The sequence below is a fragment of the Engystomops pustulosus genome, chromosome 9 (genome assembly GCF_040894005.1).
Source record: "Engystomops pustulosus chromosome 9, aEngPut4.maternal, whole genome shotgun sequence".
Taxonomy (NCBI): Eukaryota; Metazoa; Chordata; class Amphibia; order Anura; family Leptodactylidae; genus Engystomops; species Engystomops pustulosus.
The window spans coordinates 56,788,684-56,813,429 of NC_092419.1; the positions used below are offsets into that span (position 1 = coordinate 56,788,684).

The 24,746-nt window shown below is 49.8% G+C and overlaps 2 protein-coding genes across 4 annotated transcripts in view; one reads left to right on the forward strand and one right to left on the reverse strand.

Annotated features, from left to right (window-relative positions):
* ATRX (ATRX chromatin remodeler) overlaps window positions 1–21,970 on the reverse strand; it is a 133,347-nt gene extending 111,377 nt beyond the window's left edge. The window contains exon 1 of the mRNA XM_072124093.1: window positions 21,847–21,970. The gene's annotated coding sequence lies outside the window, so the exon portion shown is untranslated. The remainder of the gene's footprint in view (window positions 1–21,846) is intronic.
* TRMT12 (tRNA methyltransferase 12 homolog) overlaps window positions 21,760–24,746 on the forward strand; it is an 89,323-nt gene continuing 86,336 nt past the window's right edge. The window contains exons 1-2 of one of the 3 annotated variants that reach the window (XM_072124097.1): window positions 21,760–21,916; window positions 22,191–22,304. In XM_072124097.1, coding sequence (XP_071980198.1) covers window positions 22,231–22,304 — 74 coding nt within the window. In that variant the 5' untranslated portion in view covers window positions 21,760–21,916; window positions 22,191–22,230. Of the gene's footprint in view, window positions 21,917–21,936; window positions 22,041–22,190; window positions 22,305–24,746 lie in introns of those variants that run through there. The other 2 variants (XM_072124098.1, XM_072124099.1) reach the window with 2 other exon arrangements.

Genomic DNA, 24,746 nt, shown 5'->3' on the forward strand with positions numbered 1-24,746 from the left:
GACTCCTCAAAGTTACTCAGCACCTGACAGATATCAGACATCCACGTCCACTCCTCATTGTAGACTTGAGGAAGCTGACTGACCTGACTACCAGTTCTGGTGGAAGTTGACATCTGGCAGTCTACAATCGCTCTGCGCTGCTGGTAAACTCTGGATAACATGGTTAGTGTTGAATTCCACCTCGTGGGCACGTCGCACAACAGTCGGTGAGCGGGCAGTTGGAGGCGGCGCTGCGCTGCCCTGAGAGTGGTAGCATCTGTGCTGGACTTCCTGAAATGCGCACAGATGCGGCGCACCTTCGTGAGCAAATCAGACAGATTGGGGTATGTCTTGAGGAAACGCTGAACTATGAGATTTAACACATGGGCCAGGCATGGCACACGTGTCAGTCTGCCGAGTTGCAGAGCTGCCACCAGGTTACGGCCGTTGTCACACACAACCATGCCTGGCTTCAGGTTCAGCGGTGCCAGCCACAGATCAGTCTGCGCCGTGATGCCCTGTAATAACTCTTGGGCGGTGTGCCTTTTATCGCCTAGGCTCAGCAGTTTGAGCACCGCCTGCTGTCGCTTAGCGATGGCACTGCTGCTGTGCCTAGAGCTACCGACTGATGGCGCCATGCCCACGGATAGTAATTCAGAGGAAGAGGTGGAGGAGGGGTGGGAGGAGGAGGAGGCATAGTAGGCCTTTGAGACCTGGACCGAGGTAGGCCCCGCAATCCTCGGCGTCGGCAGTATATGACCAGCCCCAGGGTCAGACTCGGTCCCAGCCTCCACCAAGTTAACCCAATGTGCCGTCAGCGATATATAGTGTCCCTGCCCGGCAGCACTCGTCCATGTGTCCGTGGTCAGGTGGACCTTGTCAGAAACGGCGTTGGTCAGGGCACGGAGGATGTTCTCTGACACGTGCTTGTGCAGGGCTGGGACGGCACATCGGGAAAAGTAGTGGCGGCTGGGGACCGAATACCGAGGGGCGGCCGCCGCCATGAGGTTTCGAAAGGCCTCGGTCTCTACCAGCCTATAGGGCAGCATCTCCAGGCTAAGCAACTTGGAGATGTGGACGTTGAGGGCTTGGGCGTGTGGGTGGGTGGGTTGCGCTATACCTCCTTTTGCGCTCCAGCGTCTGGGGTATGGAGAGCTGAACGCTGGTGGATGCTGTGGAGGATCGTGGAGGCGAAGATGGGGTTTTCACACGGGAGGTGTTTGGGCCGGGGTCCTGGGCAGGGGGCTGACTAGCAGATGACACAGGGGAAGGAGCAGTGGTGTGCCCGGCCGGAGGTGAACGGGCTTGGTGCCATTGAGTGGGGTGTTTAGCATTCAGATGCCTGCGCATACTGGTGGTAGTTAAGCTAGTAGTGGTGGAACCCCTGCTGATCCTGGTTTGGCAAAGGTTGCACACCACAGTCCGTCGGTCATCCGGCGTTTCTTTAAAGAACCTCCAGACTTCTGAAAATCTAGCCCTCGCCACGGGAGCTTGACTACGGGCAACATTTGGCGCTGATGCACCAGCTCTGGCCCTGCCTTTCCGTCTGGCCCCACCACTGCCTCTTCCAACCTGTTCTGCTATAGGACTCGCCTCCGTCTCAGAAGCACTGTGTTCACCCGGCCTATCAACCCAGCTTGGGTCTGTCACCTCATCATCCTCCGATCCCTCAGTCTGCTCCCCCCTCGGACTTCCTGCCCTGACAACAACTTCACCACTGTCTGACAACCGTGTCTCCTCATCGTCCGACACCTCTTTACACACTTCTTCCACTACGTGAATAATGTCATCATCACCCACAGACTGCGACTGGTGGAAAACCTGGGCATCGGAAAATAGCTCAGCAGCAGCAGGACAAGTGGTTTGTGACTGTGCGAAGGGTCCAGAAAACAGTTCCTCAGAGTATGCCGGTTCAAATGCCAAATTTTGGTGGGAGGGGGCAGACTGGGGGGAAGGAGGCTGAGGTGGAGGAGTGCCGATTTCGGTGACATGGGTGGACTGCGTGGAAGACTGACTGGTGGACAAATGGCTAGAAGCATTGTCCGCAATCCACGACATCACCTCTTCGCACTGTTCTGGCCTCAACAGTGCTCTACCACAAGTCCCAGTAACTTGAGACATGATGAACCTAGGGAGTGTACCTCTGCGGCGTTCCCCTGCTCCCCCATCAGCAGGTGGTGTCTCACCCCGCCCAGGACCACGGCCTCTGACCCCTGCAGTAGTTGGGCGCCCACGTCCACGCCCTCGTCCTCTACCCCTAGCCCTCGGGTTAAACATTTTCCAAATTAAAATGTAAACTTGAAAAAACTTGTGTTTATTTTTTTTTAGTTTTTTATTTTTTTTAACAAAACGATGCTATCCTATTGCTATGGCTAGTTTCTAACCTACACTGACAGCACACAACTGGATTTTGTGCTTTGCAAGATGAGTTTGAGCTATAAAATGAAATAAAGGTAAAAAAAAAAAAAAATCAGCAGACTCTGCCTAATTCTACTCAAACCCCTAATGAATTGTCCCACTTCGGTGTTTGAGGTGGATATGCGTGTCACTAAGAGCTAAACACAACGGTCGAAGGTCTCCCAGCAAATTCCTCACAGTATGGTACTAGCTGCACTACTAGTGCTAGCAAGCCCAGCCACAAGCAAACAAAAAAAAGGAAAATATAACGCTATTGTAGGCCTAAGTAAGCCGTTGGGGTTCTCCTATGGCTATTTTGTAGCCTACAATGAGAGCACACTGCTTTGCAAGATGAGTTTGAGCTATAAAATGAGATACAGCTAAAAAAAAAAAAAAAAATCAGCAGACTCTGCCTAATTCTACTCAAACCCCTAATGAATTGTCCCACTTCGGTGTTTGAGGTGGATATGCGTGTCACTAAGAGCTAAACACAACGGTAGCAAGTCCCCCTGCAAATTCCTCACAATATGGTACTAGCTGCACTACTAGTGCCAGCAAGCCCAGCCACAAGCAAATAAAAAAAAAAGTATAACGTTATTGTAGCCCTAAGAAGGGCTGTTGGGTTCTTGTAGAATCACTCCTGCCTAACACTATTCTAATAGAACACCCTAACGCTTTCCCTGACCAGCAGCAGCTCTCTCCCTAGCGGCATCCAGACACAGAATGATCCGAGCAGCGCAGGCAGGGGCTAGTCTATTCCAGTGTCACCTGATCTGGCCAGCCAACCACTGCAAGGGTACCACGTCATGCTGGGTGGAGTGCAGAGTCTCTTGGCTTGTGATTGGCTCTGTTTCTGGCCGCCAAAAAGCAAAACGGCGGGAGATGCCATTTTCTCGAGCGGGCGAAGTATTCGCCCGAGCAACGAGCAGTTTCGAGTACGCTAATGCTCGAACGAGCATCAAGCTCGGACGAGTATGTTCGCTCATCTCTACTCGTCACCCTTGCAGATCTGTATGAGATTGTAAGCACCATGGAGATTCAGTTTGGAGAACACCCTGGAACCGTGCCGGCGATCAACCGTGATCTTGTTCTATACAGGGAGGTAAGGAGCCGTCCTTCTTGGTGACAAAGAAGAAACCTGCACCAGCCGGAGAGGAGGACTTGCATATGAAACCCCTCCACAGGGCAATCACAAAGTTCCTTGCGGAACCAGAGACCAGGAATGCTGAGACTTGCACGGGAGCGCCGCTACCGACACCGAGGAGCACCCAGGGACACTTCTCCCACAAGCCCTAGGTGCAGGCGTTTTCCGGACATTGAGGACGGACTCGACAAGTCCCTATGAGGTGTTTGGGACTGGCACAGTATAGGCAGAGGTTTTCTTTAAAAATGTCTGGAACGTTCCCCAAGCGTAAATTGGGCTCTGTCAACCTGCATAGGTTCACCTGCAGACTGTGCCACTGGAGGCTGGAGTGGCTTTTGGAAGACCAGAGCCAACCGAGGAAGACGTGGAAGCCGGACAAGAGGTCGCTCGTGCTGCAACTCTTCAGCTCATTCCAAGAATTGCAAGTCTATCCGAGTGGCCAAGGCGATTAGAGTAGCTGGCAGATTACGGGCAGCCAATGCATCTTTAACCCGTGAGGACAGTCCCTTCTTAAATGTCGCAGATAAGGCCGCGTTGTTCCAAGAGAGTTCAGACGCCAAGGTGCGGAACTTGCCAGCATATTCACCCACAGATGAGTCTCCTTGGCGTAGGTTCAGTATGGCTTTTTCTGCTGAGGAGGCTTGTGCGGGTCCCTCAAATACGAACAGGAACTCCGCCAGGAAAGTAGTATGGGTGGCCGTAACTGGATCGTTCCTGTTCCACAGAGGAGTAGCCCAGGCCAAGGCCTTCCCGGAGAGGAGGGTGATGATGAATGCCACCTTGGAGCGCTTGGAGGCAAACTGAGATGGCATTAACTCTATATGCAGAGAGCACTGGGTGATGAATCCTCTGCACAGTTTGGGGTCACCATCGTATTTATCAGGCATAGATAGATTTAGCGTAGGAACTGGTGCCAGTGGACAAGCCGGGATGACAAGAGAAGTCGGACGGGTAGACTCTGGAACTGCTGCAGGAGTAGTCACAGGAGCCTGGTGCTGAGGCTGAGAGTCAAGCAACCATTGAAAGGCGGAAGCAACTTGGCCAAGAAGTTCTTCTTGGACAGCAATCTGCTGAGACTGCCGGGCTACAACACCAGAAAGTTCAGCCAGTATCTGACGTGGCTCCTTGGCGGGGTCCATGGCCAGATCTTACTGTCAGGGCTGTGAGCCTGTGGACCCTTTGGACCACTGCGGGAGATGGTACTAGCTGAGACCTGGGACCGGAGTCTAAGTGGCACCTGGTCTTCACCAGAGCACTCCGATAAGCGGGATGGTCTTGCTGCGGCGGGTACCACCAGGTCGTTCCACAGGTGGGACTAGCCCACGGTGGCAGCCAAGGTAGTAATGCAGGAGAAAGTCTGTACCTGGGGAGACAGCGGGAGAACAGCACAGGAAAGCACATTAGGACTCGTGTCAGGAAATACAGGAGCTGGCACATGGATCAGGAACACAGGAATGGACTGGCACACAGGACAGATACACAGGATGCACAGCCCTTGGGCCCTCTCCATGGACCTGCACGTACTATTATGTCTCAAGTCAGTAAGGGGTTACTAGAGAGAGTAAGGCTTATTCCACACTTACGAGTGTGATGCGCTGATTCCACATCATACTTGTTGCGACTGTGATGCGAGCTCAGCGGATCACATTTTCAAGTGTGGAAGGGGCCTTAAAGTTGGTTTTCAGAGCATGTTTGAAGCTTTTAGGTTTGGGTCTAATAGTCTGAGAAGGGCATTCCAGAGAATTCCTGGAAACGGGAGTGGGAGGTTTGGATTAAGGAAGAGGTTAATCTAATATCATTGGCAGATCGAAGAGCACAGGAGGGGCGATAAACGGAGATGAGACAGGAGAGGTAGGGAGGTGCATCATTATGCAGAGCTTTGTGGATGAGGTTGAATAATTTAACCCTTTGCTGCCAAAGCTGCTTTTTACCTTCCTGACACGGCCCACTTTTTCAACTCTGACATTCTGGAACGTTTTAATGTATCCAAGTGATATAAAAAAATTTTCTCATCACTTCCAGTCTGGCGCTGCATGGAAGTGGACGCGTGAGCTGAAGCTCCCACTCCCGGTCGGCACTACCCAACACCATTAGCAATTAAAACTGGAAGGGCACCTTAAAAAGGGTCCCAAGAAGGGACTGAACCAGCATGCCAACCGCTTCCTCACCGGGCCGACGGAGTTCCCACCACCCCAACCTCCAGCTCCCCCAGTCTCCCCGCCTCAGAGCCGCAGCGCCGGCACGGGAAAGAAGACTCCGCCGCTCCCGGACGGATGGAAAGCGGCTGTCCCTGCAGTGACACATCGAGCGTACCTACTCACTCCCGCATGGCGTGTGGTGAGGCGCCATCTTGGGCAGAGGTAGCCGCAGCCACGGCCCCTTCACCCCTCCCCAGTGTCTCCCGGGAGGACTTGGCCCTGGCTCCTCAGAACGGGGTCTGTAATGCTGTAAATCGCCCCACCTCGGACTGAGTTTATACAGCAAGTCGGCTTCCCCCCATCACCCCCTGGAACTGATGGCTGTGACACCTGTAGCGGCCTCCCCCTTACACAACCATAAGCTGCACCTCAGCTCCACAGGACAACATCTCTTGCCCTCCTCAGATAGAGCTGCTTCCCTTCCCTGGGCCGTAGCCCCACTGATGCATCATTCTCCCAACTACAGGGCTCCATCAGCAAACTGGCATTCCCCTCCAGAAGATGACCTGAGCGCCAACCCGTCCCTGACAGGTCTGGGCATCTCCCAGTAGCTCCGTCTCCTCAAGCAAAACACCCGTAAAGTTCTCTCCTAGCATGTCCCCAGAAATGCAAAGGCTGCTCTAGAATCTACCTACAAAGGAGGACTTTAGGGGCCTCACAGAAGAGGTCAAGTAAACATTTCGTACATAACTGCAGTCAGTGAAAGAAAACTTGTGTTCCCTGCTGGGAAGAGTGGAAGGTCTGGAGTCTCGAGACAATACTGCAGCACAGGCAACCACTATAAGGGACGTGAGCCGTCATATAGAGGACCTAGATAACAGGGGGCCCGCAACAACTTGAGGGTTAGAAGGGTACCGAAATCAGAAGGTCCAGGAGATGTCAGAGCATTGCTGGAATCTCTATTTAACCAAATCCCCGATCAACCCCCCACGCACAAGATCAAATTTGACAGAGCCCATAGGGCACTAGGTCCTTGTGGCGCTGCCACTAGACGCAGGGACATAGTTTGTTGTGTGAACGGCTTTGAGCTTAGGGAGCTAATAATGAGCAAAGACAGGAACCCTCAAATACGCAGGAGCCACTGTACAGATATTTTCTGACCTCTCTTGGATTACATTGCATAAACGGCGTCAACTGCGGCCGCCACTTTCCCAGCTGAGAGACAAGGCTTCCCCTTTGCCCTAATGGCTAACAACAGTGGCCAAACATCTCTGCTGCACTCCTATGCAGATTTACAGGATGTTTGCAAGGCACTGGACCTGGAGGTCCCTGATATTCCTGATTGGGAGATCACTCCTCCTTCCCCCCTGGACTGCTACCCGAGTAGTCACAAATACAGAAGAAAAGATCCCGGGTAGCTGCTCAGAGATCTCCGACATCACAAGACGTCTGAGAGACTTTCACCACCTTCTATTCACCATCATGGACACCCACATAAATAGGTTACCCTGCCCGTCCGAAACCTTAAATGGACCTTACTGGCGACCGGAGGACTGGGAACACCTGTCAGATTTAATCCATCTCCTGTTACTTTCCCCTTCTTTCTTTTATCTCTCCTTACTCATCCTGATTTTGCCTTTAACTTTGATTTCCCCTCTTACGGAAAGTCTAACTTTTCTACTAGTCAGGGTACACACCCCGCTCCCTGGGGCGAGTTGGTTATCTCCCGGCAGGTATCGGGGGCCTAGGTATCCATCCTGTTGATACCCGGACTACCCAGCCTTTGTTAAAGTTGGTTGGATACAGTTGGTTATTATTATGTTTATGGTTCTAATCATTATGTCTTCACATGTTTCATCCTCTCCCGCATCCTTTTGTTTTTTCCTCGGTCTCATGCACCCGATCTATCCTGAAACCCGGCAGCCCTCTTCAGGAATTGGGGAAGGCTCTAACAGTTGTTCCTTGACTCCACACCTCTTATGCAATGGTTAAATTCATGACACGAAATGTTAAAGGCCTGAACTCTAACACCAAGTGCTCTATGACCTTGATAGAATTGCGCTCCCAAAAGGTGGACGTGTTTTTCTTGCAAGAAACCCTTTTTGGTGCTTCCGGCTCTTGTGCATTTGCAAAATACTCCTACCTGAAATTGTTCCTTGCTAATGGGGATGGATGGCGTGGGGGAGTAGCCATTCTCATAGCTGGGTCCATCCAAATCACTAATACTATTATCGACCCCGATGGTAGATTTATTACTCTTCATGTCTTCCTCCTTAGTCTCCCCCTCACCTTGTGCAACTTTTATGCCTCCAATTCGGGCCAGATTAAGTTTTTCAAGAAGGTCTTTAGGCCTCTCTCTAACCTCCCTCCAGCGGCCTTACTCAAGGGAGGTGACTTTAATCTACCCTTCTCTGCCTTCACTGATAGATGAGCAATAAACTCCTCGCCTCCCACTTCTAACCTCCTTAGACTTACCCAAGAATTTAGAAAGCTCAATGATTTATGGAGAATTTGCAACCCATTCAAACCCTAAGATTAATGGAAACTGCAGACCTGGGACCGATAACATGGTCGGATCATGCCCCCCTCTCCCTAACCCTCTCAGACTTCCATATGAATGAGACAATCCTCAAAACACCAGCCCAAAAGGAGACATTGGCTGTTTTCCTAGCGGAGTTTTTTCGTGACAACATAGACTTAGTCTCTCTTCCCATTTTGAAGGAGGCCCACAGGATGATGGTAAAGAGCCAGTGTGTCACTTTGGCAGCTAATATGAAAAAGGATAGAGAAAGACAGGAAGTTGAACTAAAGGCACAGCTTAACTCCCTAGAACAAACACTAGCTAGTGCTCCTACCAGATCCCTCCTCGAACAGGTGGTAGACACCAGGGCTAAACTTAAAGACCTAGTTGTACATAGTACGGAGAAATTGCTAATATACTCTAGGCAATAAAGCCCATACCCTGCTCGTCTGCCGATTGCGGGAGGAGACTGGTAGAACATCGGCGCACTCGATCCGCCGCCCTGACGGTACGATCTCCTATGATCCGCAATTGATTTCTGAGATTTTCCAAACATACTTCGCCAATCTCTATGACCTCCCTAATTCCCTTCCCACAGAGGCTAGCAACTCCCAGATTGATACCTATCTTCAATCCTGCAACTTGCCCAAAAGCGCTAAACACCCTTAATGCCCCCATCGAACTGGAGGAACTGATTGATGTTCCCAATGGCAAATCCCCGGGCCGTGACGGACTGACTACCAAACGTTTCAAACGCTGTTAGCTCCCCAACTGCTGACCTTCATTTCTAAACTACAGGCCCATAGCCTTACTGAACACAGATTACAAAATTTTTACACAAATTTTGTCTAATAGACTTATCCAGTGGATCCCTCAGCTGATCCATAAGGATCAAGTGGGGTTCATCCCCTCGCGTCAGGGTGGTGACAATAACCGGGGTACCATTGATTTAATTGAGATGGTTAACAGAACAGGAGGTGAAGCCCTTGGTTCTGGGTTCGCCCTTTCTGTATTTAACGGCCATACAAAGCCTATACTCCACCCCTTTGGCCTCCATTAAACTCCCCCATGTAACATCAACTAGGTTCCCCATCCATAACAGAACTCAACAAGGGTGTCCGCTATCTCCCCTTCTTTTTGTCCTCTGTATTGACCCCTTGGCAGCATCCATTAGGAGGTCTGTCGACATTGGAGGAGTGATGGTTTGGGATAAAGAATTCAATTTGTCTCTCTTTGCAGATCTTATTGACCATTACTAAACCCCACTTCTCACTCCCCAACCTACACAAGCTATTAGAGGAGTATGGTAAACTATTGGGATACAAGATTAATGTCGACAATACCGAAGCCCTCCCTATTAACCTACCACAGGACATGTTGGCTCTTTTAAAATCCAATTACAATTATAGCTGGCAAGCAACCTCCCTGAAATATCTGTGAGTAAACTTGACTCCTAGCTACAGTTCCTTGTACTCCCACAACTCCCCTCCCCCCTTTTGACTCTCTGAGAAAGTTGTTAGACAAATGGAATAAAATGCTGATCTCCTTCTTTGGGAGAATATCGGCTATAAAAATGACAATCCTGCCAAAACTGATGTACCACTTCGAGACTCTCCCGGTCCCGATCCCCCTTAAAGTCCTCAGGGCGCACACAGACTGCCTGGTAAGTTAATGACCCAACCTAAAGACCTGGGGGGCCTGGCAGTCCCAGACATAGTGAAATACTATTGGGGGGCCCACCTTCGCCGGATCCCAGTGTGGTCCACTTTGCCGGCTTATTCTAAATGGATGGAGGTGGAGAAGCTCTGGAGTGCCCCGGTCCATCCTAATGCTTTTCTTTGGGCCACCGCCACTCCTGACTCCCCATTGTTAGATCCTATGACACACACCAGATCGATTTGGATTCAATGTAAGAGACGCTTCCCCCTGGAGTCCCAACACTCTCCCATGACCTCTTTTCTTTTTAATCCGCGCTTTCCCTCTAGCCTTACAGTGCAGATGTCCATACCCTGGTTCCTTAAGAACCTTTTTCGCTTTGCTGATATTGTAGATTTTGGCTCAAAGGCCATTCTGGACTTTCAAGAACTGTAAGCTAGATTTGAGCTCCCATCATCTTCTCTCTTCAGTTACTTGCAAATTAAATCGTACCTCAGTCATTGTATGGCTCCAATAAGGTCTCTACACCTACGGAATTTGAAAGACTATGCAAAATGGAATGGGTAAAAATTAATGCTGAGGAGTGGGCAAAAGACCCACTCCCTCTAATAAATGGGTGCAGACACCACTTTTCCTCCCCCTCCTCCCATCCTCTCTTTCCGTCTTGTGTCTCCCTTGTTGTGTCCCCCCCGTGTCTATATGATTCACAGTCATGCAGTTGTTGGCTCATAAAGAGCCCTGATGTTCTCTGAGATCCGGTTATTTTGATTTAATGTTCTTCATGTTCTTTGTCACCATATTTACCTGGATTATGAATTTATCATTTGTTATCTAATGCTATATTAGCACTACCTATTGCAATGACATTCTGATATTCTACAGTCCGTGCAAGGTTGAAATCTCGTGACACTTTGTACTTCAGGTTAGTGGTGGTATGGTTTGGGGGTAAAATTTGGTGGTATGTTTTGCGTTCATTTATGAAAAAAAAAGATATTTGGTAAAAATTTGGAAAACTTCTCGATTTTCGATATTTAAAATTGGGCTTTGAACTTTAGGCACAATGGGGGTCATTTACTAAGGTCCGGACTCGCGTTTTTCAGGCGGGTTAGGCAAATTTTTCCGTTTTGCGACGATTTTCCCTGAATTGCCCCGGGATTTTGGCGCACGCGAACGGATTGTGTCGCATTGGCGCCGGCATGCATGCGACGGAAATCAGGGGGCATGACGTAACAAAACCAGACGGATTCGGAACCGCCGCATTTAAAAAAAAAAAAAGAAAGTTCGCTGGACTCGCACTTACCTTTTCTTGGCCCGGCTTGGTGAACTCCAGTGCATTCAGCGCAGCAGCAACACCTGGTGGACATCGGAGGAACTGCCTTAGTGAATCTCGGCAGAACCCGAATCCTCCGCAGAGAACGTGCCGCTGGATCGCGAATGGACCGGCTAAGTAAATCTGCCCCAATGTTTTACATTTTCATAAAAAACGCAAAATCATGCTTTTAAGGGACCTTCTCAGCTTTCAAGTCAGTCACTTTGAGATGCCTAAACAGAACAAACAGTAGAGGAGAGGAAAACCTGACTACAATCCTGTAGACAAGTTTGCTATAGTGAAGAAGCTCTATCTTTTTTCCCAGGTATTATACAGCACAGTGAGCAATACATCCATCAAAATGGATAAATGCACTGCCCATTGAAACTCATTGGGACAATGCAATCCGTACCGTAAAGAATATAGGACCGTATTCTAACCCTACTGACCCACAGAATAAAGGAGAGTTGTTATTTGGAGAGCACCGTAAAAGGCGTATTTAGACCCTACAAGAAAATGCCACAAATGCATTTTTTGGTCAATTTCTCTAGACTTAGTAAATTGCATGGAATATTAAATAGGGCCACTAAAAAGTGCAATTTGTCTCTGTAAGGGATAAATCAAGGCCCCAACTTGAGGGGGTGCAGAGGGTGCAGTCCAAGAGGCCTAGGAGGCCCATGTGGTTTACCTTTCCTATGTGAGAGACTGGTACTCTAAACAATACATTACAAGCGGGGGCTTGGCACACATTTTGCACTGGGGCCCAACAGCTTCAAGTTATGCCACTGGATTAAACAAATGTTTTTTTTCTCAACCTGTGATATTTTTGTCCTCAAGAAAGGCATCTAGGCCTCTCTTGGACATGTACAAAGTATCCACCATAATATCCTCTTGTGGTTGAGAGTTCCAAAGTCTCACTGCTCTTACAGTAAAGAATCCCCATCTATGCCGACGGTAGAACCGCCGCTCCTATATACAAATTCCTTGTGCGGTCTGGCAAGTGTGAGAAGATCGCCATACATTTACTAAGTGGAGTTTGGGAGGAGAGGTACATGGTGTACAGTTGAGCTCAGATCTCCGGTCACAAGACCTTTTGCAGTGGCGGGGAGCAAACCCCGTGGCAGTGTGCACTCCTACAGACAATGCCATCAGCAGGATTGAGCTGTCAGTGTGACAGCCCGATCATTTACTATGGCAAGGGGCTGATATTAGTCCCCTGCTACAGCAGCCCCTCAATACAGTGCTCATACCGAGTGCTATATCTGCAAATACAAAAAAATAAAAAAATGCCAAATGGGTGGCTGTGTCGGCCACGGTCTGCACAAGGAGGTCTGGGGTGTCAGCCATAGCCTGGACAGGGTGGTTTGGGGCGTGCTCCTCTATGTGCCACTGGAACCCCAGCCCCGGCTCTCACCTCTCCTGTTCGGTCCTTGACGGAAGGTAAGTACATGTTTATTTTTTTAAGAATTAGGGCAGCGGCACATGTGGCGGTTTTTGGGCCGTTTTTAAGCAGTCCGTTAAAAAACGCGTGTTTTTGAAAAAGGATCCGTTTTTGACCCGTTTTAATTACGATAATTGGTAAAACCCATCAAAAACGCATGCGTTTCTCAAAAACGCATGCGGTTTTTAACGGACTGCTTAAAAACGGCCCAAAAACGGGTTATAAAACGCCACGTTTGCCGTCGGCCTAAAAGGCTTAAAAACTGTTTATCTTCATTTCTAGGCAGCTGTGAAACTGATTAAAACCAGCCAAACACATGGTAAACATTCAAAAATTCATACCTTGTTAAACTGACTGAAAACGTATACTTTAAAACAGTCGAAAAACGCGATGTGTGTTAGGGTCTGACTTTTTATGACCATGTGTTATTTCAGTTTTTCCTGTTTAGCTTACCAATTGGCTGTAATGAAACAAAGAATTATAAAATTAAAGGTGTCTAAATACTTTTCATACCCATTGCTTAAAAGTGATTAAACAGATATAACAGTCTATTAACAGTCCTGTTAGGCTATTTTCAATCCACCTATAACGTAGAGTAATAGAGCGGCAATGTGCTGCATAAGTGACATGTCGCTTATTGCTGTAGAAATAAACCTTTGCAACGCAAAGGTTGAGCTCTGCGCCCTTTCCACGGCATTAAATGCATCAGCTGGTTTCTGATATATGCATAATAGCTGCAGAATTACTGGGGTAAGTAACAAGCCGTTTCACTGCACGAGATCAAAATATACAGACAGGCAAAGACAACCCACATTTGGTGGAATGTATTAAGACTAGCATTTTACATGGAAGGGATCTCTGTGCCACCATCGGTGACATCATGGTATGCCCTCCATGACATCATAGAGCTTGAACGGCAGTTGTGACAGACAGCTCTTAGCCCCTTCCTTTACGTAGTGTGAACAGGAGGGGCTCTTCCCTGCAGCAGCTTGTGGTAGCGATGTACTGAATAGCTGTGTTCTGGTCACATCACCTTCTATTGGGTCTGCGAGAAGCAGAAGTGAAAATAATGCCGTCTGGCTGAAGAGAGAAGTCGGGTAAGCTAAGAGTCTGTGCAAGTGTCACAGCAACCTCAGTAGTCTGAGCCACATAATAAAGGGGATGCCATCCCTTGCTACTTGAGCCCCACCAGACCCATTTATAGTCTCCTTTCACATAAACCCGCTACCTCAGTCCCCAACCCCTATTTTCAGAATGTTTTTTAGATAATCACAGTCCGAGTTTCTTATTAAGAATATAACTCATGCCAAATCACCCTTCCAAGAAGAAGCCACCATCCAAGACTCCACCCGCTGTTTCACTCGTCCAACATTTTTAGACGTACTCTACTTCCTGCACTCTATAGAGGATAAATGAACACAGAGTGGCCTGTTTTCAAAACTGTATCAAATCATTTAATATAGTCTACTCACACTTTTTAAAACTTTAAATGCACATATCAAATTTAACCCCTTAGTGCCGCGGCCTGAAAAGGCTTTAGTGACTTGGGATTTTTAGCACATTTTCGTAAGCGGTGGTTAAAGGACCATAACTTTTTTTTTTTTGCCCGCTACCTTAACATTTTTTGTAGTGTTTTTTTTGGGACACATAGGAGTTCATTTTGCCGCACACAATCGGACTTTGGTGCAATCTCGCCGGCTTTCATGCGACACAAATCGGGGGGCAGGCCGTTGGACAATCCAACGGATTCGGACAAACCGCAGGATTTGTCGCAAGCCAAGCTTTTACATGCACCAGGAAGAAGAAGGTGAACTCCGGTGGGCCTGAGCGGGGGACCGACACACGCAGGATATTGGGCGCCCGATCTTAGTTAATCGCGGCAGACTGCCCGATCGTTGGAAACTCCGGACTTGATGAACTCAAGTGGCCGGGTAAGTAAATGTGCCCCATAGAGCTAGTTAAAAAGACAATAAAAGTGTAAACATTTTTTTCATTTTTATTTGGGGTTAAAAGTGGAAAAAAGACTTATTTTTGTAATTTATAGTACTTTTTTTTTTTTTGGTTTTCAAATTAACTCAAAAAGGAACATTAATGAATTCCCTATTTTTTTTCCCGCCGTTTTGATATGTGTATATACTGTATGTATATGTTTTTAATATGAATAGTCTTGGGCAAAAAGAGCGACTATGGTGATGCTTTTTGTAGTATAGCGGCGATTTTTTTTATTACTATATGGGGAAATGTCATTGTATTTTCATGCATATTTATTAATATTTTTGTGTGTGTGTGTGTGTTTTTACTCTATATGTCTCCCATGAGGTCATAAAAAATCCCTGAGGGATATTTTAAATTTTTTTTTAAATGTATTTTACTGTATTTTTCTTTCTTTTACAAGCGTTCTCTTGTAACTGAGGCATCTATAAGAGCCGCATTCCCATGTGGCGTTTTTGTAGTTTTTTAAAAAAATTATTACACATTTTTATTCATTTTTATAATTATACATATACACATAAGCATATTATATTATTTACATACACATCATTTCATCTCCAGATCATGTTTTTGTAGTTTTGGCTTAAGTCTATCTTTTCTTGTTGTTATTTGTCGGAATCTGCTCTGGAGAAATCTGGGTACATGCTATCGATTGGTATGTTTAACATGCCTTAAATTAGTACAAGGTACATGAACAAAGAACAATCAAGAACATTTTTAAACAATTAACCACTTCGAACAACGACCTGTGACGGACTACGGTAAATCTATGATTAGCCTTGGCTGTATACTGGAGGGGCAGGGGCTGCAGGCTGTATACTTAGGCCAGGGGCTGCAGGCCGTATAGAGGGGGGCAGGGGCTGCAGGCCGTATAGAGGGGGGCAGGGGCTGCAGGCCGTATAGAGGGGGGCAGGGGCTGCAGGCCGTATAGAGGGGGGCAGGGGCTGCAGGCCGTATAGAGGGGGGCAGGGGCTGCAGGCCGTATAGAGGGGGGCAGGGGCTGCAGGCCATATACTGGGGGGCAGGGGCTGCAGGCCGTATACTGGGGGGCAGGGGCTGCAGGCCGTATACTGGAGGGCAGGGGCTGCAGGCAGTATACTGGAGGGCAGGGGCTGCAGGCCGTATACTGGGGGGCAGGGGCTGCAGGCTGTACACTGGGGGGCAGGGGCTGCAGGCTGTACACTGGGGGGCAGGGGCTGCAGGCTGTACACTGGGGGGCAGGGGCTGCAGGCTGTACACTGGGGGGCCGGGGCTGCAGGCTGTACACTGGGGGCAGGGGTTGCAGGCTGTATACTGGGGGCAGGGGCTGCAGGCTGTATACTGGGGGCAGGGGCTGCAGGCTGTATACAGGGGGCAAGGGCTGCAGGCTGTATACAGGGGGCAGGGGCTGCAGGCTGTATACTGGGGGTAGGGGCTGCAGGCTGTATACTGGGGGACAGGAGCTGCAGGCTGTATACAGGGGGGCAGGGGCTGCAGGCTGTATACTGGGGGACAGGGGGCTGCAGGTTGTATACTGGTGAGCAGGGGCGGCAGGTTGTATACTGGGGGGCAGGGGCTGCAGGTTGTATACTGGGGGGCAGGGGCTGCAGATTGTATATTCGGGGGTAGGGGCTGCAGGCTTGGGGGGGCATGCACTGGCTGGCTTAAATCTAGGGTCTGGGACCGATGCATTTCCTACTATCGTCTTATATTCGAGTTAATAGTTTTTTTTTCCAGTTTTTTGTTTTAAAATTAGGTACCTCAGCTTATATTCGGTTTGTCTTATACTCAAGTATATATGGTATCTTAATAGATAAAAAGGTTGTAAGCAGCCAAATGCATGATAAACTGATGCGTTTTTAAACGGAATGAAAACTCATGCTTAAAGGAAACCTACCATTTAGAATGGTAGGGGTAAGCTGTAAGTACCGAGCACAATCTCAGGGTGAGCTGGTGCCGGTACTTACTTTAGTTAGTGTTATAAACCGCGGTGTCGCGGTTTTAACACTTTTTAAACTTTAGAGCAGAAGAGGCTTCGGCGCTGCGTGTGCACGCCTACATAGGAAATAGCGGAGATGTTGCGGGCGCACGGTCGCACGCAGCGCCGAAGCCCCGTCTGCTCTAAAGTTTAAAAAGTGTTAAAACCGCGATACCGCGGTTTGTAACACTAACGAAAGTAAGTACCGGCACCAGCTCACCCTGAGCTGGTGCTTGGTACTTACAGCTTACCTCTGCCATTCTAAGTGGTAGGTTTCCTTTAAAAATGGACCAGAAACGCCATGTGTGGCATCACCCTTAGGCTATGATAAACAGCTCTAACAGTTATCAAAGGTGTCTGCGATGAAGCTTTATTGTTAATCCTAGTTCTTATAACAATCCAACATTTTTAAAATCCAACGGTCACAGAGGTAAAAAAAAATTGTCTGGGGTTACAGTTATAAAATAAACAGTTCCAACTTACATACAAATTTAACTTAGGAACAAACTAACAACAGGAAAAGTATAAAGGCCTTTTGTATTTTTTATACAAAAATAGTAATTTTAATTAATTATATAAACAAGTTGTATTTCTTACTCCCGCACGTATATTCCAATATCACTAGTTGCAAAGATAGCCTATCCACATTCACAATATTCTCACCATATCCTGTTCTATCACGTGTGCTCACTTCTTCTGAAATTCACCCTGGACATTAACCCTTTCCCGACGTGCGCTGTACACCGCTGCGCTGTGTGCCGAGTCCCGGTGCATGGAGAGGGCTCGCAGGTGCCTTTGCGACGATCGCCGCTGGCAATGCTGCAAATGACGTAATCGGGAAGCAGCGATCCGTCGCCATTAAAGCCTCAGGTTTTCCGAAGTCCCGAGGCTGTCTCGTTTTAACCCATTCTTCAATGAATGAGGGGGAAAATCCCCATATACTGCCATACTATAGGATCGATCAGACAGCCTAGGGTTAAAGTACCCTATGTAGTCTGAAAAATAGTAATAGTAAAAATAAAAAAGTAAATAGTAAAAAAAAAGCTATTTCCTCCAATACTGGTTTTGCTCAGTAAAATTGAGCAAAGATAAGAAAACCTATATAAATGAGGTATCACCGTAATCTTAGTGAACCAGAGAATAAAGATAAAATATATTTTTTACATTACGGTGAGCGGGGGAAAAAAAAAGGGCTAAAAATCCCAAATAAATATTGATGATTTTTGTTTGTGTCCCCCTTGAAATAGTTAATAAAATCTCATGAATAAGCTTAAGACGCCCCAAAATGAATAATCTAAACATTGTATCTAATCCAGCAAATAATAAGCCCTCATATGTTCATATTACCAAAAAAAATTTAAATTTATAGCTTGTACAATGTGAGAATACAAATCTGCTGTGAATAGCGCTGCTTTCATTCTATACTCGGCCGTGCGCCCATACAGCAGTTTACCACCACATATGGGATATCAGTACACTCGGGAGAAATTGGACATCAAATGTTGCAGTGTGTTTCATCATTTAATTTATTATGAAACCATCAGTTTTGGCCTATATGAATTTATTTTCCCAAAAAATTCTTAAGTTTCTAAATCACAGGTCCATATTGTTTTAACCCATGTGAAACACTAAAAGGGTTAATAGAGTTAATAGAAGTTGTTTTACATACGATGAGGGGTGAAGTTTCTATAGTGGGGTAATTTATGGGGTTTTACTATTATTTAGGCCTTTCAAAGTGACTTGGAAGCTGAGTTGTCCCTCAAAATGTGAGTTTTGGGGATTTTCATGAAAATGAGAAAAAAAGTTCTGCATCTCATAACATCCTAGAAAAATGAGAGGATGCCTAAAATATCATCATAACATAAAGCAGACATTTCGTAAATGTTAATTACCAAACTTTTTTGGGTAGTTTTACTTCCTGTCTGATAAGCAGAACATTTCAAACTTGGAAAAACGCACGGGGAACGCGGAGGCGGCTGGAAACGCACGGGGAACGCGGAGGCGGCTGGAAACGCACGGGGAACGCGGAGGCCTCTGGAAACGCACGGGGAACGCGGAGGCGTCTGGAAACGCACGGGGAACGCGGAGGCGTCTGGAAACGCACGGGGAACGCGGAGGCGTCTGGAAACGCACGGGGAACGCGGAGGCGTCTGGAAACGCACGGGGAACGCGGAGGCGTCTGGAAACGCACGGGGAACGCGGAGGCGTCTGGAAACGCACGGGGAACGCGGAGGCGTCTGGAAACGCACGGGGAACGCGGAGGCGTCTGGAAACGCACGGGGAACGCGGAGGCGTCTGGAAACGCACGGGGAACGCGGAGGCGTCTGGAAACGCACGGGGAACGCGGAGGCGTCTGGAAACGCACGGGGAACGCGGAGGCGTCTGGAAACGCACGGGGAACGCGGAGGCGTCTGGAAACGCACGGGGAACGCGGAGGCGTCTGGAAACGCACGGGGAACGCGAAGGCGTCTGGAAACGCACGGGGAACGCGGAGGCGTCTGGAAACGCACGGGGAACGCGGAGGCGTCTGGAAACGCACGGGGAACGCGGAGGCGTCTGGAAACGCACGGGGAACGCGGAGGCGTCTGGAAACGCACGGGGAACGCGGAGGCGTCTGGAAACGCACGGGGAACGCGGAGCCGTCTGGAAACGCACGGGGAACGTGGAGGCGTCTGGAAACGCACAGGAGGCTTTCACTTCAGTGGGGAATGACTTGAAGATCCGGCAGAGATTGAAAGGAGGTGCCGGATTACCAGCTCCTATTAGGAGGACACTGGGCCCTTTAAATCTTAAAGAGCAGGTGCAAGCGCCATAGCGTACGGGGACGCGTGCGGCCCAGTCAGAGAGCAGGATAGCGGCCTAGTCGGGACCGGAAGCGAGCCAGGAGAGTTAAGGCAGGGGATCAGCGCGACAAGAGGGCATCCGTACATCCGGGTACAGTGTGACAAGGTTCACCTAAAAAGCTTACTTAGTTCAAATCACGTCGACCCGAGTGTTAGATTTCCTTTACCCCTAACTATCCTATAGTGTGTTGCATATTGCAACTAGAAACGTGTCAAATAAACTTACCAGACATTTACTTATCTATCACAAGGATGAAGGATTATAAACCAATACTGGTGTGGACCCCCTCTGCCAGGATCTGCTTTTCTTTAAAGGGCTCTACCACCAGGATGAAAGACTGTATGCAAATGATGTCCCTCAGGTCCATTTGCATACAGTTGATCATCCTGGTGGTAAATGCCATTTGAGCTTCTTATGACCTTGCTTTTAAGGAAAAAGGCTTTAAAATTATGCAAATTAGCCTCCATTAACACTTATGGAGCCCAGAGCCCCTAAGGTTCATCTGTATAATTTACAAAAGCTTTTTCTTTGTCAAAACCAGGGCATAAAAGGCTAAAAGAAGAGCACACCAGTATGTAATTGTGCTTGGTTTACAATCCTTTATCCTGGTGGTACATGTCCTTTAATAGCCCCCACAGAATATAATGCCCCTTTCCTGTGGCAAACTCCCCTATGGACCCACATAATACCCCATAATGCAACATATATTAACCCCTCTTTAATGTTATTACATTTTTCATTTATCTCTTTTTCACCTATATCTCGCCAAAGCTATACTGCCCAAGCTTTGTGTACTCTTACACCTGTCACCTATCCTTCATCCTCCTCCTCACATTGTGGCCCTTGTCCTCCACCCCCCACATGTTGTGGCCTCCTGTCCTCCATCCCCCACATGTTGTGGCCTCCTGTCCTCCATCCCCCTCATGTTGTGGCCTCCTGTCCTCCATCCCCCTCATGTTGTGGCCTCCTGTCCTCCATCCCCCTCATGTTGTGGCCTCCTGTCCTCCATCCCCCTCATGTTGTGGCCTCCTGTCCTCCATCCCCCTCATGTTGTGGCCTCCTGTCCTCCATCCCCCACATGTTGTGGCCTCCTGTCCTCCATCCCCCACATGTTGTGGCCTCCTGTCCTCCATCCCCCACATGTTGTGGCCTCCTGTCCTCCATCCCCCACATGTTGTGGCCTCCTGTCCTCCATCCCCCACATGTTGTGGCCTCCTGTCCTCCATCCCCCACATGTTGTGGCCTCCTGTCCTCCATCCCCCTCATGTTGTGGCCTCCTGTCCTCCATCCCCCTCATGTTGTGGCCTCCTGTCCTCCATCCCCCTCATGTTGTGGCCTCCTGTCCTCCATCCCCCTCATGTTGTGGCCTCCTGTCCTCCATCCCCCACATGTTGTGGCCTCCTGTCCTCCATCCCCCACATGTTGTGGCCTCCTGTCCTCCATCCCCCACATGTTGTGGCCTCCTGTCCTCCATCCCCCACATGTTGTGGCCTCCTGTCCTCCATCCCCCACATGTTGTGGCCTCCTGTCCTCCATCCCCCACATGTTGTGGCCTCCTGTCCTCCATCCCCCACATGTTGTGGCCTCCTGTCCTCCATCCCCCTCATGTTGTGGCCTCCTGTCCTCCATCCCCCTCATGTTGTGGCCTCCTGTCCTCCATCCCCCTCATGTTGTGGCCTCCTGTCCTCCATCCCCCTCATGTTGTGGCCTCCTGTCCTCCATCCCCCACATGTTGTGGCCTCCTGTCCTCCATCCCCCACATGTTGTGGCCTCCTGTCCTCCATCCCCCACATGTTGTGGCCTCCTGTCCTCCATCCCCCACATGTTGTGGCCTCCTGTCCTCCATCCCCCACATGTTGTGGCCTCCTGTCCTCCATCCCCCACATGTTGTGGCCTCCTGTCCTCCATCCCCCACATGTTGTGGCCTCCTGTCCTCCATCCCCCACATGTTGTGGCCTCCTGTCCTCCATCCCCCACATGTTGTGGCCTCCTGTCCTCCATCCCCCACATGTTGTGGCCTCCTGTCCTCCATCCCCCACATGTTGTGGCCTCCTGTCCTCCATCCCCCACATGTTGTGGCCTCCTGTCCTCCATCCCCCACATGTTGTGGCCTCCTGTCCTCCATCCCCCACATGTTGTGGCCTCCTGTCCTCCATCCCCCACATGTTGTGGCCTCCTGTCCTCCATCCCCCACATGTTGTGGCCTCCTGTCTTCCACCCCCCACATGTTGTGGCCTCCTGTCCGCCATCCCCCACACATTATGGCCTCCACACTCTTCCGGAACTATGGCTAGGGAAGATGATATGGGTGGTGTCGGGCATAGTATAGAAAGCATATTCCACACATATACAGAACTTAGTCCTGTCCGTCTTCTCTACTTCTAGTAAACGTTACTGTCTACTTCCCGCAATGTGAAGGGGAGAATTTGTAACAGCGGCTCCGCCCCTTCCCGTGACATCACACCTACCAGGAACAACTCCGTTTTAGACGCCACCGCTCGCAAATGCACGTTAGCTTCCATTCTGCTGCGGCTTCCGGTACGTCTGATATAGTCTTCCGACACCAATGTGTTTTCGCATGCTTGTGGTGGGAAGTATTGCTCGGGCGCACCGTAGTTGTTGCTGATTGCAAATGACCAAGAAAGGGGAAATGTGCAGTTATGTGTGTGGATGGTTTATAATTATTTATAAGAGTATATTTTATAATGTGCCCTATGCTTTACTAACTCAAGGATAGATTTGCAGACTTGTATTACATGAGCCAATACTAATCTGGAAATTGTAAGTCATTATTACTTGTGATCGCTTTTAGGCCCGCTTTATTGAAGGTCCTCAGTACATGAAGAATAAACATGGAGGCAGGTGGGTCTCGTGTTTCAGGGGTTCCTGCAGTGGTCACAGAATCTACATTTTCACAAAGTTACAGGTAAAAAATAGTACAAAAGTGACATACTTTCTCCTCCTGCATCACTAAAGATGTAAGATGTGGTTCTAGTAATGCTTGCATATCTTTTTATAAAGACCCAGAAGAGGGCCACTTTTGCACAAGGAAAACATGACAGTATAGATTTTTTTTTCTTTCACTCATTTTCTTTAGTTCTTAAGATTTTTTTTTTTATCTCCGTGTGGGTTTTCTCTCTTTATGCTACACATCAATATGGCTTCTCACCTTCATCCATATTTGAAGTATCAAAGTGTCTGATTATATAAAAAAACATTTTCGGTCGTGCCCCATGTACACAAACAGGTGCACGGAAGCCGCGCTGCATTCACCTTCCGGCCGGTCACTCCCGGCCGGACAAAAGCCGAGAGCAGCGCAGATTCCGTGCCCCTGTAAGTTTACATGGGGCACAGACCTGGGAGAGGCCGCAGAGGTAAGTACATGGTTTGTGTTTGTTTTTTTTTTTAACCCGCTGCATCCCAGCCATCCAAGGGTTGTTTTATACTCTAGGACAACCCCTTTAACCTCTTAGAACTCTAAGGCGGCGGTCACATGTACCGCTAGACGTCCGTTCATAGCGCAACGCTAGCGCACAGGGGGAGGTCCTCGGCCCGAACGCACGTACGTTTCCAGAGAAACGCATGCGATCGGCTTAACAATCGCATGAATGTTAAGGGATTTGTTTTTGAGCCAGGAGCCTAGAAGTATGTGCACAACAAAAGGAGGGGGGGGGGGGGGGGTAGTGGAGTTGCAGCGTCTGGCCCCGGAGCTGGATGTTGGTCCAGAAAGAGTATGCAAGCAGAGTAAAAAAGTAGGGGTAGAATTGATTGAGGTATTAGTTTTATTAGTAATTATTTTGACAACTCGTTTCAACACCGCATTGGTGTCTGGATGCCAGGAGGAGTGGCTGCATTCTAGCAGTGGCGTGGTGTGGTCCTGCTAATACTATTACTGTAGTAGTCACACGGCAGTGGTTGGGACCACAAACAGACAGTCGGCAGGGATGGGCTGCGTCACAAGTGAATTGTACTGGGGAGAGAGTTAAGTGTACTTTGTTATTTTTAAAGCCCCCCCCCCCCCCCACAAACATATATGTACTGAAATACCTTAACTCTGCTTATGCAGAAAAAAAATAGTCACTGTCCCACTGGCAGGTCCTCTTCTTTTCAGCGATGCCCGACATCAGCTTCGTGGCGGCGTGCTGGCTATATGCTGGGGGCGGGTGGTAGGGGCCGCGGGCTGGCTATAGGGTAGGGGCCGCGGGCTGGCTATAGGGTAGGGGCCGCGGGCGGGCTGGCTGGCTATAGGGTAGGGGTAGGGGCCGCGGGCTGGCTGGCTATAGGGTAGGGGCCGCGGGCTGGCTGGCTATAGGGTGGGGCGTAGAGGCAGCGGGCTGGCTATAGGGTGGGTAGGGGTCGCGGGCTGGCTGGTTGTAGGGGCTGTGGGCTGGCTGGCTATAGGGTGGGGGGGTAGGGGCCGAGGGCTGGCTAGCTATATGCTGGGGGGCGGGTGGTAGGGGCTGCGGGCGGGCTGGCTGGCTATAGGGTGGGGGTAGTGGCCGCGGGCGGGCTGGCTGGCTATAGGGTAGGGGCTGCGGGCTGGCTGACCGGCTATAGGGTGGGGGGTAGGGGCCGCAGGCTGGCTATAGGGTGTGGGGGGGGGGGGTAGGGTTCGCGGGCTGGCTGGCTATAGGCTGGTTGTAGGGGCTGTGGGCTGGCTGGCTATAGGCGGGGGGTAGGGGCCACAGGCTGGCTGGCTATAGGCTGGTTGTAGGGGCTGTGGGCTGGCTGGCTATAGGCGGGGGTAGGGGCTGCGGGCTGGCTGGCTATAGGGTGGGGGGGTAGGGGCCGCGGGCTGGCTGGCTATAGGGTGGGGGGGTAGGGGCCGCGGGCTGGCTGGCTATAGGGTGGGGGGGTAGGGGCCGCGGGCTGGCTATAGGGTGGGGGGGTAGGGGCCGCGGGCTGGCTATAGGGTGGGGGGGGTAGGGGTCGCGGGCTGGCTGGCTGCAGGCGGGGGGTAGGGGCCGTGGGCGGGCTGGCTATAGGCTGGGGGTGGGCCTATAGGGGGGGGGGGTTACGGGGCAGGCTGTATACTGGGGGCATGAGTTGGCATGCTATATACTAGGCTTATACTGGCTGGCTATAGGGTGGGGGTAGGGGCTGTGGGCTGGCTGGCTATAGGCGGGGGGTAGGGGCCGCAGGCTGGCTGGCTATAGGCAGGGGCCGGAGGGTAGGGGCCGCAGGCTGGCTATATGCTGAGGGGTAGGGGCCGTGGGCTGGCTGGCTGCAGGCGGGGGGTAGGGGCCGTGGGCGGGCTGGCTATAGGCTGGGGGTGGGCCTATAGGGGGGGGGGGGTTACGGGGCAGGCTGTATACTGGGGGCATGAGTTGGCATGCTATATACTAGGCTTATACTGGCTGGCTATAGG